This window comes from Cynara cardunculus (genome assembly GCF_001531365.2).
Source record: "Cynara cardunculus var. scolymus isolate 2C chromosome LG 5, CcrdV1, whole genome shotgun sequence".
Classification (NCBI taxonomy): Eukaryota; Viridiplantae; Streptophyta; class Magnoliopsida; order Asterales; family Asteraceae; genus Cynara; species Cynara cardunculus.
In genome coordinates this window covers 35,577,524-35,596,627 of record NC_037532.1, presented here as the reverse complement: position 1 = coordinate 35,596,627, position 19,104 = coordinate 35,577,524, and the positions used below count along the sequence as shown (strand labels likewise).

The 19,104-nt window shown below is 33.1% G+C and overlaps 3 protein-coding genes and 1 pseudogene across 3 annotated transcripts; 1 reads left to right on the top strand and 3 right to left on the bottom strand.

Annotated features, from left to right (window-relative positions):
• Nucleotides 1–496: 496 nt before the first annotated feature.
• LOC112513469 lies at nt 497–5,622 on the bottom strand. The gene is made up of 9 exons (XM_025119744.1): nt 5,319–5,622; nt 4,847–4,976; nt 3,742–3,793; nt 3,318–3,393; nt 3,115–3,197; nt 2,642–2,738; nt 1,704–1,749; nt 1,119–1,201; nt 497–893 (listed from the first exon to the last, which is right to left on the bottom strand). Exons 1-9 carry the CDS (start codon nt 5,380–5,382, stop codon nt 598–600), a joined length of 927 nt encoding a protein of 308 aa, XP_024975512.1. The 5' UTR covers nt 5,383–5,622; the 3' UTR covers nt 497–597.
• A 3,054-nt stretch (nt 5,623–8,676) lies between these two features.
• LOC112513523 (E3 ubiquitin-protein ligase RING1-like) lies at nt 8,677–9,353 on the top strand. Its single transcript, XM_025119811.1, has one exon. It carries the CDS (start codon nt 8,701–8,703, stop codon nt 9,286–9,288), a length of 588 nt encoding a protein of 195 aa, XP_024975579.1. The 5' UTR covers nt 8,677–8,700; the 3' UTR covers nt 9,289–9,353.
• Nucleotides 9,354–11,191: 1,838 nt separating this feature from the next.
• Nucleotides 11,192–12,099, bottom strand: LOC112513164 (annotated as a pseudogene).
• Nucleotides 12,100–18,008: 5,909 nt separating this feature from the next.
• Nucleotides 18,009–18,634, bottom strand: LOC112513739 (probable calcium-binding protein CML45). The gene has a single exon (XM_025120092.1). It carries the CDS (start codon nt 18,588–18,590, stop codon nt 18,084–18,086), a length of 507 nt encoding a protein of 168 aa, XP_024975860.1. The 5' UTR covers nt 18,591–18,634; the 3' UTR covers nt 18,009–18,083.
• Nucleotides 18,635–19,104: the final 470 nt, after the last annotated feature.

Genomic DNA, 19,104 nt, shown 5'->3' with positions numbered 1-19,104 from the left:
AAACCGTTATGTATAGTTGACCGAATAAGTTGCATATTCCATTAAGCTCATTAACTTGTTAACAAAGTGTGCTCTCTTATTAGTTATTTCAAAGGAACTTAGTTTGTCTGTATATATTTGTCGATTTAAGGGACGGGAGACCGGGTTTAAGGGAAGCACAAAGAGACGGTTGCATTATATCATAGTCGTTTCTAGTATTAATTTGTTTGAGTTGACTTAACATGATGGCTTATTGCATATGCTTGATGGCTTAACGATTAGATCGTAAAAAAACACTCCCATATAGCTGAGCCAATAAGCCGTCTACACAATTAAGCTCATTAAGATGTAAGTAAGCAACCCCTTAATCAAACTGATCTAAATTCTAAACCACACCGCTATCGATCCAAGAAGTATTGGTCAAATCAACATTTGTACGTGACAATATCCGGTTGTAGAAAGTAGTATCCCAATTCCCAACAGATTCTTTATAATTTTACCGAAACAGATAATCAAAAGGTTAAAATCTCGACAAAAAGAATTGCATTCATTTCCAGTAATTTCTCATTTTAGAGATTTCAACGTAAAAATTATATATACGAAATTCAAAATAAGCATTTACAATGCATAGGAAACTCTCCTTTCATGATCAAACTGCAAACAAGAGAGAAGTTCTGCAAACCCTTTTGAGAGGCTGCCTTCTACAGCACATTTGGATGAACCCAACGGGCTATTATTGTGTTTAACGATCTCGACGCAATCGTAAGTCGGTGGATATCCTTCACGGTTGACCAAGTTTTGACCGAAATCGGTTTGCCTTTTCTTGGAATTCATGACGGTATTAGACTTGTCGAATTCTTGGTCTTCGAAGTTTTCAACCAACTTCCTCTTCGCCCCCGGAAAGATTTTCAATCCTGCAAGAACGAGATTGAAGAGGTCAAATCTTGAGGATTGGTTCGACTGGCAATTAGAGGTTAGGTCTTGGGGATCCTCCCCGTAGCTTGAGTCTCCTCAGGGCCACTGGCCCCCACTGGATTAGTCGAGGTGCACGTAAGCTTAGCCCGTATACCCACGGTTACAGGAAGAAAAAAAAAACCTGCTTCTACACTTACACCTCTGGGCCAAAGACGACGGCTTACCAGAGAGAGAGCCGTTGATCGTTTGGGCTGCTGAATCACCACAACTGCACCCAAAACTACGGGCATCCTCGGATCCGTTTATCCTGTGCACCACAAAAATAACAAAACAAAAAAAAATTATTGATTCATTTAGATATCAACAAATATGCTAAGGGTGCGTTTGGTACAAAGACGGGACTGAACAAGGCTGAACGGGCGAGTGTGAAGTAGGCCTGTGAAAGAATTGTGAAAGATTTTAAGATTCTAATTAGACATGAGGTAGTTGAATAATTTACTAATCCGTCTCCCTGACTTTTAGAAAATGCATTTTTGTCCTACTCGGTTCTATTTTGTCCCAGTCTTAATGTCGCATACTGTCCAGCATACCAAAGGCACCCTAAGGGGCAATACCACTCTAGTAATCTAGCTCTCTCTTGGATAAAAAAGCCACGTCCTTTTTCAGTCATTGAACATTCCACATTTACCGCAAAATACAATTCATATTTATAAAAATTGCTGGTCAATGTGGGGGCAGAAACATTTCAAACAGAAAGGTAAATGACAAATCTATCATCTTCATAAGATTTATTAGCATAGAGGTTGTACCTATACATATGCTCAACAAACTCATCAATGATAACAGGCCAAGCTCCTGAAACAACCGATAGAAAAGAAAAAATTTGGTTAGAACCATACCCATTATCGGGAAAGAGCAGAAACTTCATCTCTTTTAGGATACCGAAAGATGCAGATCCCACAGGCCACAGGATAATACAAAAACTTGTTCTCCTACATTTGGCATGAGATTAGACTAGGACAGGGCAGGACCTGAATGAGACACAAATGCATTTTTTCTGTCCCACCAGAATGGGTAGAACAAAATAGGGAGATTGGAAAAGATTGGTAAATTACTAAAATACCCACGTCAAATTAAAACCCTAGAACCTTCGACAATTCTTTCACCCACCCATCTCACTCTCGCTCGTTTGGTCCAATCCAATCCAAATGCGTACCTAACGCACGGGGCAGGTTCTGTTAGGAACCTAAAATTGATTAGCAATCTGGGAACCGCCCACAGCGCGACACGTGGCATATTCATCATGAATGTTGTAACTTATTCATCATGAATGCTTTGATACGTGATGAATAACACGACCATATTCATCATGAATGTGTGATTCATGATGAATAACACTTGCATATTTTCATGAATGTGTTGTTCATGATGAATACTCGTCCTGAAAAGGGACACCGGACGCGCTGTGGACGGTTCCCGGGTTCCTGATCAATGTGGGGTTCCTAACAGAACTTCCCTCTTCATCAACAGCTGGTGGCAGAAATTTTTGTCCACTGGTTTACCAACTTTAGTTGAGGTCTCTCAGTCTCTCTGGCCTTAAAAGAATGAAGTAGCACACAAGGAACTTCATAATGAACCAGATCCCAAATTGACAAACCATAGAGAAAGAAAAAAATGCATCTTCAACAGACAGAAATAAAAGTGGCTTAAGAACCAGACGCAAACTAGTAAGTCTACACGTTAATACCTTCAGGGTCGTACCCTTCAAGATTTTCATGTACACAGCGACTAAAGGCCAAAACTTGCCCCCATGTGTCCTCGGAGATATTGTGCCGCTGATTTTTCTAGAAATTAAACTTCAAGAATTAGCTAATTCTATATGAAGAAAATAACTTTGGAAATATATTAGGGAGCATTGGTGATAACGCATTGATGCTAGGGAAATGATATGCTTTTATAAAAACCAAACCAACCCGGTATATCCCACCTAACGAGATATGTGACATGAGAATATTATCAAAAATGTTAAATTCATATAGTTTTTGTGTGTCGAAAGATGTAAACAACCAAAAATCAATCTGCAAAAGTTCGTTCTTTCAAATACATGGTGACAATTCCTCATCCAAGACAATTATGCATATATAGACCATCTTTTATATAACAAAGGGTGCACTCAAATTGAAGTATTTAAGAAATGTAATTTTTATAAAGTAAAAGCACCTCAATGAAGCTACACCATTGATTGAGTAGTCGGAACCTTCCTGACAAAACTAGTTTCCATGCCATGATTGCCCTGCTTACAGCTGGGAACAGTTCACAGAGAACGGTTTTCGATATTAGGTGTATATATTTGGTCATATAGCATAGAGGGAAAGTAGGATGATATTGATCACTACCGATATGTCATAGATATTGAAACTTACTGATGCTTCGTTGACCATTTTCTCGGCATATGAAGAACACAAAATTATAAAATCGTGAGAACTCACATGAGTCCACCTGCAGATATTAAAATGTTGACTATGAAATGAAGGTACTGATTGGTCTGATCCAATTTCAAAATATTAGTGCATTAACACCTTAAACAAATCAATCTAAACAAACCCAGTATACCCCACCCAAGGTGGGGTCTGGGGAGGGTCAGATGTATGCAGGCCTGGCCTCTAACCCGAAGAGTAAAGCGATTGTCTTCGTGAAAAGATCCCCGGCTTGTGAAAAGTGTGACAAAGATAGAAAGTCAGGAATGAGAAAGATTTGAAAATCCGGTTAACAAAAAGCAAATGCATACAAATAGAGGCAGGTACAAAAAAGTATAAGCATACAAATAGTGCATTGATCACATCTCACCATCAAATCAAGCCTTGACATAAGGGCAGGTACGTCTTCAAGAATTGGTGTCCTGTTATGGGGAACACAATACTCAGCAGTCTTAACTTTAAAAAACAATCCACTTGTTGCGGTGGCTAAAAATTTGGCCTCATGAGATATAATAAGAGAAATAAACAAGCAACGCCTTATGATGAACGTAACATCTAAAGATACAACTTATGCATGTCAGGTCATAGGCAATTCAAGTTGGTCAAATTGTTGACCTCTCGTCATTTATATGTACTCCAGCCATAGATACAAGGTGTTTAAAAGCAACTAACGGATTAGCATTTCTTGAACCTTTATTATTATGCCAAGCAAAAGAACTTTGGTCAAACAGAACACCATACTAATCACACTGAACACAGGCATGATCATGGTTTACATGCATAGAAAGCGACCGTTATCACGTACTCCCCAAATTCAAAATTACTTCATGCACTTGGAATGAAACAAAAATAAAGGTTATCTGTTTCACATGTCCATATTTACCCTTATTTGTAATGATGTGGGCATAAAACAATAAACCAAACCAAGAGAACTCAGTATATCCCATATGTACGCGGACCTGAACTCTACGCAAAGAGTAGAGTGATTGTTTCCATGATGACCCCCAACTCGGGAAAGCATGTGAGAGTGTGTGAAAGAGAGAAAGTTTAGCCCAAAAAGATTAAAGAAATACATAAAAATGGGAAGACTACGAAACTGTAAGGAAACTACACACCCCTAGCTTAACATAAGGCTCTTGCGACCTAACCACCGACACATTACTCCTACCCCCACCACCCCTCTACCTCCCGAATCCCAATCCCGATCTCCCTTCCTCCCATCTACCCTAACTAGCTATCTACAGATCCCACCCCTAGTCCGCTAGCGTCTCCAAAAACTCCTATCAGAGATTGCTATCCTCGGAGATGTCCAAAACCGCCATGTCCAACCTCAGTTGCTCATCCCATACTCTCCCCGGTGTACCCCTCATGGCATAAAACAATTACAACTAGTACTACTACATTAATGCTAAACGGTTATTATTGTACTAATATCTGTATAGGGTTTCAACAAGGTCAAGCTTAAGCATGCTTACCTTTCGTCCACCCCTGACCCAACCAGTTCTAGGAGTTGGGATAAGGCATTCCTGTAAAATTTAGCTTTCTTTGACCCGTTGGCTAATCTGTAACCATCCCCTCCATACGCATATGCCTCCGATATGATTTCTGCAAAAGAATGTCAACAAAATGACTTGAAAATGGGTTTACACATAATAAATTAACAGTGATCTTTGATAACGATAATCATAAATATTTTGGCATGAAGGATCTTCAAATTTAGTCGACATAGTCATAGAGCTAATTTCTCAGTTTTGCATATCGAATCCCACGAGAGACATTACGATATCTTGCTTGATTACTCAATTGACACCCTCCCTCTTCATCCAACTATAATTCTTAATAAGGATCTTCAAGAACACACCAAAAAGAAAATTCCATAGCAACTATTAAAGAATTAAGGAATCATTGTTACATTATAAAGAAGTAAAACAACTGAATTATAATTACCGCAATAGCGCCTGTACATCTCAAACACGTCGAGCCGATTTGAAACGAATGAAGAAGAATCCATCGGGACTAGGGAGGTTGACGAAGAAAGAGGAAATTCTGGTTTCGGGATTCGTTAAGAAACGAAACCCTAGACCATCGATCCCTCAAAAACAGTATCACTCTGTCTTCAATTTCCTGCAAATGAGGAAATTCCTGTGCGTATAGGTCCAATTGGAGGGGGTGAGGGATGCGATTTATACCTCGTTTCCCAAAATCTTGATTCGATGGTTCTTCCCCAAATTAGTATACGAACCCTATTTTCAAGCATTTTAATCGATTTTATTCAACAAATTGCTTTTCAAATCAGCCGTTGGTTCACATGACGGAAATTTTGACATCAAATTATTGTGAAGTATTTATTTACTTAAAAAAATATTAAAAATACGTAAAATAGCACCTATTTTTATAAAAAATTTTATTGTAATATTTTATTTTCAGTTTTTTTTATTACAATAATATACTTTCAAAATATTTTTTATTATGACATCATACTTTGAAAAATTTACCCGTTATAATTATTGGGTAATTTAAAATAACATGAAAGTCAGATAAGATAATATGTTATTCTATAAAAATAAGTTTGACCGGGAAGGCAAGAATTGTATATTTCTATATAAAATTTGAGGTGGTTTAATTAATTTTTCATTAAGTCGTCTATAGATGATTAATTTATTTTGACAGATGTGAAAGGTTTTTGTTTGGGTAAACTTTTTTTTAATCGACACAGACAGATTTGAAAAAACTTGACTTTCTGCATAAATTTTCCCCTAAAATCTTAGTGAATAAGCAATTTTATGTATCTTTAAGTCTCTACCATACAGTCATGCATAATTAACCAAATAAGTTGCAAGTTTCATCAAGTTTATCAAGTTGTTAACAAATAGACCCTTAATACGATCTATTGGGGTATATTTGTAATTTATTGTTTGGATCAAATTTTACACCAGCTTTTATTAATTTTTTTATATAACTTTATATTTGTTCAGTCTGTAACTATATATTTAAGAATGAATTGCAGATATTAGTAACCCAAAAATATTAATAATAAAATACTAGGTAACGTATATACTTTATGCGTTCTATAAACCAAAAAATATTGTTTATGTACATATTCTATAACCAAAAAAAAATTGTTCATACCAAAAGGTCTTTGGCCTAGCGGTATGTGAGTCGCTGGCCTCCTAGAATATCAAGGGTTCAAATCTCACAAAAGTTGAGGAGTGTGTGTAAGTTTATTTGTTCTATTTACCGTATATAAATATTATATACTTCAAAAAAAATTCATGTACATGCTTCATATGTTACCTACAACATTAAAAATGTGTTCAAATATATATCTCATACGTTATTAATTATCCAAAAATATCGCACCGTATATTTTCATAACCATTCTCGTTATTGCAGTATAAACCACCAACTTCTTGCTCTACTCCTATATGCCAAAAAGTTGCTATGGTATATTAACAGCAAACGTGTTATCTTCTCGTTCAGTATTAAAATTATGAAGTTCAGAACTGACTGTGGCAGTTTTCATATGTGTGTCTTGCATTTACCTGATAACCTGTCATTGGCAACTCCAATCTACTGGCCTAAGAAAAGTATCTCGAAGCACTTTACCATCAGCCGCTGACCTTCTATCCCAGTAACGCATTGATACGTTACATATCTTGTGGAGTATCATTCTCTCTCGATTTTGTATCCATCCTTGGCTTCGAATAGTGAACTTGTTTGATATTGACGTTGAAAACTATTCTACTGTTTTTCCATTTACCAGATGTTTTGTCCCACTGGTTTTTCTTTGTAAAATTTTAAGGAGGCACATTCTTTAAGCATTAAACATATCAAAAGGAGTATTATAAGAAATGTGTGATGAATGTAGATGTCTATTGATTATCACAACTTACTAGCAGTTACGTATACGTAGGTTGTTTAAGGATACTGAACATGTCAAGTCTAAACAGTAGACTTATATGTATAAACTGATTAGAAAACTATATATGATGACCGCTCAACTTTTTGATGGAGTAGAGAGCACAAAAGTTCAGATTCTTAGAAACCAGTATACGAGTTACAAAATCAGATCAATTTGAAGATCAATACATATTAAGTCCGTGTTGAATGTCAGGGTCGAAATCAATTATCAAGAAACAACAGATTTTGTTGAATAAATGATTGAAATTAACAATTTTTTTGTAAAAGTAGGAGGTTGGATTACAACGCACATACAACAGACATATCGAGATATCCATTTACACGTAAGAGGCAGCATTTGAATCGTTAAGAGATAAATCTGGTTTGGAAAAAAAAATTATGCCTCTTAATGGTTCTAAAATCCTTTGAATGATTTTGTATCATGGGTCTCTTTTAACCATTCAACACCCTAATTTTATTGTAAACAATTACCGAACAATTATATTTTATTTTGCACTATATAATGAGAGTCTCTTAATCATCCTAACCACCTAACCATTCAATACCAAACCATTCAGCGATTATCAAACAACTTATTAGTGTTGTCGAGTTATATAAGTTGGATTAAGTTAATTTAGGTTGCTTATATATTTTATACATTCATTAGGCTTCAGATCGATTTGAAATAGGTTGTTGCGTCTATTTTTGGATTTAGATTGTCTGATTTATGTACATACCCTTAAATATAATAGATAAAAATATCTCTAATAGAACCACAAGGATAGTGCTTGATTGGTTTGAGCTTGAGCTCCAAATGTCAAGAATACCTGGAGGTCTCATGTTCAAATCCGAGGAGAAATAAATATCCCCTTGTGGCCAAGGAGGTTCAAATGCGGTGACTCAGGGCTACCCGCAAAGCAGGTGGTCCCCTGGGATTAGTCAGCTCGCATAACGGGTTGAATATTCAGATTAATAAAAAAAAATCTCTAATATAAGATTTTAAGATAACTTGATAAGTAAATACATTTATATAATTCTAAAAAAATATGTATATATTTTTCGGGTTTTTGGATGGGTCGGATGGTTAAAAATTAAACTCAACCTGAACGCAAATATCCCCCTAAAAGTCGGGTTTTGATTTTCGGATTTCGAAGCATTTGAGTTTTGCACACCCTTACTTACAAAGTACTGATAGAATGGGGGTTATGTAGGCTTATTGTCAAACTTCGAGGGGTTATTTTCAAAGCACTGATAGAATGGGGGTTATTTTGTAAATTTCGCCTCACCGCCCACCAACTTATGACGTAAGCAATGACCGCCGACGAATTATCGCCGATATCCAGAACCTTCCCCTCATCCGTCTTATAAATAAACCTTCCAACACCAGAAACCCTCATAAGAGATACACTAATCGAATCAAAATCTGATCATGTCGTCGTCTCCGGCACCGGAATTTGATCAGTTCCTACGCGATTTCATCACATCATTCGCCAGAACCAGAACCGTCTCCGCCGCCTCTACTCCGCCACCAGATCACGACGGTGGAGGAGGAGGAGAATCACTCGTCTTCAGAGTTTTCTCTATCGGTCCAGGAAATCCGGTGAATAACGGACCGTTACCGGCGTCAAAATCGGCAATAGAAGCCATGCCGGTGGTTACTGCAACGGAAGAAGAAGATTGTGCGATATGTTTGACGGAGTACGGTGACGCCGGAGAAGCAAAAGAAATGCCGTGTAAACACAGGTATCATTCGGATTGTATACAAAAATGGTTAAACATCCATGGATCATGTCCGGTGTGTAGATACGAGATGCCGGTAGATGAAGAGGAGAAACGGCGGAGAGACGGCGGAATGAGGTGGCGAGTGATGATCACCGTAACTCGTCAAACTCCGGCAGGTGAGTCGAATCGGAATTCATTGGATTCAATAGAGAATAATGGATCATTGACAGAAGATATGGATATTGATGTGGGTAGAATTGGCGATTGGAATTCTGATAGCATGGATTTAGATTAGATTTTTCACTAATTCGATTCATTTTTCTCTCAGAAATTCTTGAGTTCTTCGATTATTTTGAATCAGGGGGTGTTTGAATGGATTATAAAAACAACTTATTGATTTATTTCGGTGTAAAACTGATAATAAATATTTTTAAGTATTTGGATAAATAATTTATATCGGTATGAATCTAGTAATAAGAAATTTGTAAAAAAGTTAAATTATTCTAACTTATAATAAGTTGGATTTTTACAAAAAAACATTTCAAATAAGCAATCCCAAACAACGAACTAAGCAAAGCGTTCAAGAATGGTGTAATTAATATTATGTTAGAAAATATTTGAATATTTTATATGGATTTTAATTTTAAAAAATTTAATCATTAAATATAAATTAAACTCAATTGTTACAAACCATAAAATCAATTTTAATCACACATTAGATTATTGTTTTATAAATAAAGTAAATTGCATGAAAAAATAACGTATTTTAATTTAATTTATATTTTAGGTAACATATTTTTAGAACTTTCATTTTAATATTTAAGATGTAAAGTTTTAAACATTTAAGTATATAGATAACAACGTTGAAAATTAATTTTAGATTAAAAAAATTCATGTCATTAATCATGTCAGCAAACAATACTCAATGAATGCATCACTCGTCATATCAGGATGATAATCGATTAATACTTTAACCAGTTATTTGAATATTTAAACGTTTAAAATTTTACATTTTAAATATTAAAATAAAAAATTTAAAAATATATTACTTAAAATAAAAATCTAGTTAAAATACTTTATTTTTTTAATATAATTTATCGTTTAAATATCATGTTACTATTTCCAATGAGATTGTCTAAGTGAAAAAATCACCCATTTCATGCATTTTTTTTAATTCAAATTATGTAAAATTATTAATTAAATAAACTATATAAATATAAATATTTAATTTAATTGATGTGATATCTATTGGTATTTGTTTTTCAATTCCTTAAACAATTTCTCCAAATTTCAATAGAGTATGTAATAGTTAAAGAAATTGTAATTTTTTTTTATTAACCTGGATATCTAATTCGCTTTACGAGTTGACTAATTATATGACAACTACCTGTTTTACAGATAGATCGAAGTCATCGTATTTGAACCTCTGTAGCCACAAGAAGATTTTTGTTCATTCTTGGATTTGAAGCTGAGACATCCTGAAATTGCAATCTTTGTTATCATGGTTTGCAATTTATTATTAGTTTTTGTTTCTGAACTAATTCATACATTTAAGTACAACGGATCAAAACAGTAAAGAATTATAAACCCTAAGGACCAAAACAATGATGACTTGTGATTGTATGGACAAAAGGTAACAATTAGTTACAAATTACAAGGATGAAAATTACAATCTCTAAACAACAGAGACAAAGATCGTTGCTAATACCCCGTAAGCTGAGGAGCAAAAGGACGAATTTGTCCGAGTATGGGCTTGCGTCTGATTAGCTAGTTGGTCCGAGAGGATGACCAACCACACTAGGACTGAGACATGACCTAGACTCTTACGGAAGGCAGCTGTGGGGAAATTTTTGCAACAAGTAGTGTTCGATTGATTACATATTGATCAATATTCGATTGATTACATATTGATCAATATTCGATTGATTGGTCTGAGGTTATMGACAAAAAAGATTTGTCTAAGCYACTTCGTTTCTTTTTGTCCAAGTTGCTTCTTTTTTTGTCTAACTCACTTCCTTTTTTGTTTGTCAGTTTCGGGAATATCCCCATTCATAGGTCCGCGATCTACATCTATGAATTGAAAGGTCCAAATGAACCACAGTTTTTAGAATCAATTTTATCGTCAGTTTCTCGTCATGTCATGTTATATCATTTTACATTTATTAACTAGTTTATCAACTGGTTTTTGTCAAACATGATTAATTTATCAACTAACAGTTAACTTATCAAGTGATCCACTAACTTATCAGCTAACATCTAGCTTCCATAAAACTAGCCGATAAATACATTGAAATACAAGAAAGGTGTTGAATGCTAGAATACCCCACAAACGTATACGTTCACATACAGTGTTTCACGATATGAAACAACACATGACCAGTGTTCTCATGAATCTCAGACTTTTTAGAGAATCTTTATGATCATATATCTATTTCTTGATCTTTCTACTATTCTTCTTAGGCCCATAAACCTCCATTCTACCAACACAACACCCACATCTGGCTCGAAAAACGAGCACGGCTCGTCCATTAGCCGGAGCCATCTTCTTCAACTCGGCTTCTAATTCCCTACAATATTCCCTTGGCAACTCGAACAATCCCTTCTTTAATGCATACTTACCATAATTCCAATTCTTGACACAGTCTTCTGTTTCAAGCTGAATATCAAATTCGGCTGGCTTCTGCAAGCCACGACAATCCGGCTTGCCACATTTATAAATTGGGAACAGTGTAACGGCTAAAACTCCGATTGAAATGGTTAAGATGGTGAATACTAAAAAACCATAAATCAATGGAGAATTCAAAGCTTCTTGTTGAAATAAACGGATGATTGGTTCAAGGATTTCTAGGATTTTGGATCGTAAGAGGATTAGATAGGGATAAATCAGAAATCCACAAGCACAAATTACGACGATTAAAATGATCAAATCGATGAAAGCCGATCGAGATTGTTGTCAATCCGAAATCGGTGAGTTTTTAGACACTTTGTTCGATGGGTTCATGTGTTGGTGGATCGGAACTGTCACCATTTTGATTAACAATTACGAAAGAAACTAAATCGGAAATCGATCGAACGCTATAAAAACCAGTTGAAACCACGAATTAAATTCGACGAAATTGAATCGAATTCAAATCATTCCGAGTTCGAAAAACCGATAAAAATGAAACGCAAGTAACAGATTTCACCTGAAAATGAAGATTTGACGGTGGTCGTTGAAGGAAATCATCAAATCAACGAGATATATGTACAATTACTCGAATCTTTCGATCGAGAATCGAATGAAGATGACTGAGACAGATTAAAGAGGTTTTTTGAAGAGATTGTAGATGAGATTGTGGTGAATTGAGTGGTATAAGAAGTGCGATTATGGAGGGATTGGATAGTCGCAGACGTTAAGTAAGGAGCAAAACGCCATAGCTGCTGCTCTGCTGCTGCGAATGTTGGAGGTGTAGACGTGTGTAATTGTGTTATTCTCCGAGTGGGCTGAAACGATATATATATATATATATAGACAGGGGAGCGATCAAATGCAAACCATTCAATTTATACAAACCGTATTCAACCAATCATAATTTTTCATTTTGTTCATTTTTTTGTAATTATGAGAGGTTGATTAATCATTTTTATTGTGGAGGGTGTTAATCATAGATATTATCATCTTCATTATTTTAATTTTADAGAAATACATGAAACAGTTTCATTAATGTTAGAGAAATACATGAAACAGTTTYATTAAGTATTATATGAAACAATTTCACAACCATATATGAAACAACTTCATCAAAAAAAGTATTATATGAAACAATTTCACAAGATTAAACAATTTCATGAAAAATTTTCATAAGATTAAACAATGAAATCGACAGATGAAGGTGGTTTGCACGGTTTACACAAATGAAGGCGGTTTTCATATGATCACTCATATATATATATATATATATATATATATATATATATATTATATGTGGGCCCTACACTATTTATACAATTTTTATTTTTAATATAAATAAAAATTTATTTTAATATAGAATTAGATTATTCTCGTCAGCTAAAAATATATGAAACCTCTGTATTACTGGATGAAAGACCTCATCTGAGTAACCTATTTGCACCCTGTACTGGTACCATCAGTTTGCATCTGGCTATTCCACTTCATATATCCGATCTGACGAACTGTATACCTTCAATATCGACTCTGAGGTTGACTCAGATCTTGTTTTCGGAGATGAGTATGGGTGGGCTTTCAGCTATTCTTAATCTATATTGTATTGTGTTAACCAAATCAACAACGTTTGAGCCAGGTAAATTACCAACTAAATAGGCGACTCACCATCCCCTGAAATACCCAACCTGGTAAATTATGACGGTTTTCAAGGCCAAATCTTTCAACCGCTCAGACATCCAACCCCCTTCGCGCTTCGCCTGCCCTATTTATCCGCGCGTTGGCGGGTAGGCTAAAACTACAACCAACAGGGTGGAAGTTGTGTCTTTACAGTAACTCTCCTCTAATAACGTATGTCGTCCTCCTCTATGTGTCTATAACTTAGGATTCTGTTGGAGCCGTGCTAAACGGCCCCCAAGTTTAGTTAATGCGGAAATCTAAAAAGCCCCCTTCAATGAAGGCTGATACTAGAAACATATTTTCTTGTCATGTTTAGAGGGGCAAGATAAGTACAAATTGTCCTGTGTGTCGAGTCCATGGACTCTAAGATTGCTTTAATTCGGTGGGTAAGGAGATAGATATACTTATCGAATACGAAACTTAATTCGTGTTTATGTAGCGGTTGGAACTAGACAGGGTTGGAGAGACGAGAATGAGGTTGGCAAACGAGAGAATTGCAGAAGGTTATGAGGTTTTAATTTGACATAAGTAATTTACTGATTTATCAATCTTATCGTATCTTTCTGATTTGTGTTCACCTATTTTGGTGGAAAAAAAATTATATACTTTTTGTTTATCTCGATTATTATGTCCCAAGCTATAGATTTTTTAAAGTTGATTCCTCAAAATAAGCAGTAAAACAAAGTGGATTTCATTTTAATTCAATTTACGCTTATTTAAATTACTAGAAGGGTACTCGCGCAATGCAACGAGATACATCTTGATTTTAATATTTTATTTTATTCTTTATCTCAATCGATGTTATAATATGGTCTTATTTGATTTAAAAAAAACGATGATGTTTTTATTTTTCAATAAAATATAAATTTGAAGATATCATAAAAATTTGACAAAAATATATCAATATTTGTATCAAATTAATTATTTAAAATTCCTCATTTTTTATGTAATTTTTTAATTCATTTTTTTATTATAATTTAATTTAGGTTAAATAACGAAGTAATTTATATTTGRTTTAATAATATAATTTTCTTATAAAGATAATAATTAATTATTTTGTTAGAACTCGATAATTATCCTAATTATATATTAGATTTTTAATATTTTAAAATGAAATGTTTATCCTTCATGTGATTATATATATCTATAGTTAGTTAGACGAATTCAAACATTGAGCTTTAATAAGTTGTACTTATACATAATTACTTGTAATCTTGAGTTTTAAGTAATGTGCATCAATATACAATACTTCATGCATAAAAAAAATGATTTTTAAGAGTTTTTGTCAAATGCTTTATAATATAGTATAGATATCATGCTGATATTTCTAACTCTGTTATCATGTTCCTTTTTTTATTAACTTGGATATTCAATCTATTATGCAAACTGACATATTAACAACAAACAATAGAAATTCCCATTAAACGTTTTGACGTAAGTCTGTGTTTTTTCTTGCAGAATTTCAAATTTTCAAACGAAAAATATAACACGTAAACTGATTTCGTCAGTTTAGCAGATCGTTGAAGCGAAAAAGGAAAAGAAAGAAAGTAGAAGTCAAGTCTCATGAATTATGACATGTGACTTCTTTTCAAACCTTATAAAGGTTTTGATGATAATGGATTAAGGAAGTTTCAAGAATTTTAGAGCATTTTTAACAGATATTTTAAAAAGAATTTAAATTTTAAATTTTTTAAAAAGAATGTATTCAACTTCAAGAGTTTTTTATTGAGCAAATTGTATGAAAAAGTAACGTACTTTAACTTGAATTTTATTTTGGGTAACGTACTTTTAAAACTTTCATTTGGGTACTTAAGATGTAAAATTTTAAACATTTAAGTACTCGGGTAACCAGTTGAAGACTAATTTTAGATTAAAAATTTATATCACTAACCACGTCAGCAAATAATACTGAGTTGGATACCACATCACTGGCCACATCAGCATGATAACCGGTTAATGTTTCAACCGGTTACCAGGATATTTAAATGTTTAAAACTTTACATTTTATGTACCAAAATGAAAGTTTTTAAAGTACGTTACCAAAAATAATAATAAAGTTAAAGTACGTTAATTTTTCAAGCAATTTACACTTTTCTACTTTTTGAAAATTATAACATTAATTATATTATTAAAAGATTTCGTACATTTAATAAAATAGTATTATTTTCTTCAAAATATTTAATTTTAAAGTTTCTTACGAAGAAATATAATAAAAAAATTATTTATCATTTATGATAATTATTTTTGCGTGTTCTCTAGAAGGATTTTACATACGCTCTAATATTTTTTATTTAAAAGAATATTCAAAATCTCTATTTTAACATAGTTGTTGAATATAATATTATACATGTTATTTTAAATTAATTTTTAGAGTAGAACGTTGGGTAATTGACCAGCATCTTCTTAAATCGAAACGTGGTGTTCGCTGCTACGCTATAAAAAAATAAGTTGCGCTTTCTCCACCAGCAATTGCTTTAGGCGTAGTGGTAAGTGCTTGGATCTATTGATTTGTGTCAGGGGCGGACCTACAAAGTCCCCAACGGGTCTCGTACACCCATTTAATCAATTTTTAGAAACACAATTTTTTTGTACGTTAAAATTTAAGGGGTATTTCCAGATATTTTACAAGGGATATCAACTAAAAAACCGAAAAACTCTCGAACTTAACCAAAAAAACAAAAAAAAAAATCTGTAAATCAATAAAAAAAACCCCGAAAACAATCTCTCAAAAGCACCCAAAAAAACTCAAAGAAATCACCTGAAACAATGGAATTCAGGTAAAAAATATCGGACAACTTTACAAACAATGAAAAGCAGGGACGGACCCAGAATTTTTTTCAAACGGTAGCACCATTTGACTATAAGAAAAAAACTATAAGGAAAAAATTTCAAACGGTGGCACCGTTTGACTATAAAAAACCAAATATACATAAAAAAAATTGAAACGGTGACACCGTTTGACTAAGAAAATAACAATAACATGATTCGAACTTGGGTTTGGGGTGAAATAAAAGTCTTGCAAACCAACTCTACCATATAAAACTTGTTCTCATTGTAGTTTCAAAATACATACGGTGACGCACAACAGATTAATACGGTTGCATCTTTCACGAACCTAAAATTTTTTTACTCTTCGATGGAGGAATAATACGGTAGCACATGCCACCATTTGCACCACTACAGGTCCGTCCATGCTTAAAGGTGTAACCGTTCGACAAAAATCCTAATTTCGTCGCTGATTTGTGTTGCCCCGTGAGTGTATATCGTTTTTACAAAGTACAATCTCCATGATTATATCCGGTTTTTCTGGGGTTTTTTTTAATAATTACTAGTTATTCGTTTCTATCTAAAAATTAAATTTACAACCGCAGCATTTTGCGTATTTTATATTTTTCATTTCAATAAAATCAGGTTTATAAGACGTTAAATCTATACTATATTATAAAACATTTGACAAAAAAACTCTTACAAACCATTTTTTATGCATTAAGTACTGTTTATTGATGTATATTACTTAAAATTCAAGATTACAAGTAAATTATGCGTAACGACAACTTGTTAAATCTTCATTTGAGTTTTTGTAACCAACTACACATAAACATAATCAAATACATGATAAAACATTTTATTTTATATATAAAAAATCTAAAATATAATTAAGATAATTATTGAGTTCTAACGGAACACTTAATCATATTCTTACGAAAATTGATACTATTAAAACGAAATAAATTACTTTGTTATTAAATCTAAATTAAATTATAATAAAAGTTTGAATTATAGAAATTACACAAAAGACGTGAACTTTTAAACAGTTAATTTGATACTAATATCAATATATTTTTTCAAATTCTTATGAGATATTCGAATTTGTATTTCATTCAAACATAAAAACATTATTGTTTTATCAAAACCATATTATAATATCAACATAGACAAGATGTAAAACGGAACATTAAAATCAAGATGTATCACGGTGCATTACACAAGTACCCTTCTAGTATGTCTAAATGTTCTAATAATAGATTGTTTTATAATTATTAAGTTTATAAGAGCAAATAATTGCGCATCTTATGTAAAAATGTTACAATGACTTTATATAACGTTTTTTACGTCATAACAAGTTTTTTAAAACACTTCTGAAATAAAGTATCATATTAACTTTTTGTATAACACATTTTTTTAGAGTGTCGTATGAACACATGTTTTTTATCAAACACTTTTTAAATAATTACATATAAAAAGGCGAACATGATGTTTTATTTCAAAAATGTCTTAAAAAACTTGTTACAATGGTAAAAAATATGTTTTTATCAACCACTTTTTCAATTAATATAATATAATAAACAAATATGACGTAAAATAAAATAGCATATTATTTATTTTATGCGACACTATTTGAAAAAATGTTCTATAAAAAGATGGGTTTATGAGACATTTTTTTAAAAGTGTCATATAAATAGTTAATACGACTTTTTATTTTATAAATGTTTTGAAAAACCTTGTTAAAATACTCAAAAGCGTTCTATAAACCTATTGTAACACTTTTAAACATGGTCTTCAGAAATATGGTTCTATAAGCTTAAGTTTTATAAAGTATTCAATTAGAACGCTTTGATATTTTAGACATCCTATAAAGCCAATTTTATTGTAGTCTGTCAGTCTTTAATACAATTTCAAAGTCTTTATACAAGAATGATTTCACTGTTATTTAAAAACACGCGTAGGAAAACCAGAAGAGACATAATTCAACAAAATGTATCTTCCATAAACTTCACAAACTCATCAAAATCTATTCTACCATCATCATCATCATCAAACATTCTTATCATCTTCTTGCAATCATCCATGGATGCTCCATCCTTCATCCCCAGAGCAAACAAAACTCTCTGCAATTCTTTTTCGTCAATAAACCCGTCTTCATTCTCATCAAAAACATCAAAAGCACCCTTTACCTCATCCAATCTCGGCCTTTCTTCTTCAAACATGTTAAACAGGTCGTTAGAATTCAAACTCTCCACCAGTTTCTCGCCTTTAAAATGACAAAAGATTCCAAGATTCTCCATCACCAGCTCCACCTCATCTTTCTGTATGCTTCTGTCTGCGAAGGAAGACACCCTTTTGGACGATATGGAATCTTGATTCTTCTTATGGACCTGAATCTTGGAGTCGGTTGAGAAAAACCCGAGTTGGGAATTGATGAAGCATATCATTTGCAAGAAGTATCGGATGAATTCAACTATCATGAACGTCATGATACTGATTTTTGACGTTCTTTTTACTGAAATTAAACAAATATAATGAATGTTAGTAAAGTGAGAAAGGGGTTTTGAGTTTGAGTGCATAAATAATGGAGGATGTGTGGGTTTTATAAGCAACAAGTAAAGGGATTGTTTGTGTGTGTTTTTGGGAAGAAATGATGGTTTGAATTGGAAAATTAGATGAAGTTTCTTGATTGTTTCATTATATACCTTTGTTTTTTCTTTAGTAAATGGTGTTGACCTACCTTGACCATTTACCACAAACTTCTATTCAAATTGTATTTATACTGATAAATTAACTGTTAGCTGTTGATTAATAATTTAGAGGATAAAACAAATTATGTTCGGTAAATCAGTTTTAAAAAGTATTAGGACATAATTGGAAAAAAAAAAGGTAAAACATATTGAAACACTACTTCAAGTAATGAATAAAAAGTACAACTTATAAGTTGGTTTATGACTTACTGTAACGGTTTTTGTTTTTGATTAACCTGGATATTCAACCTAT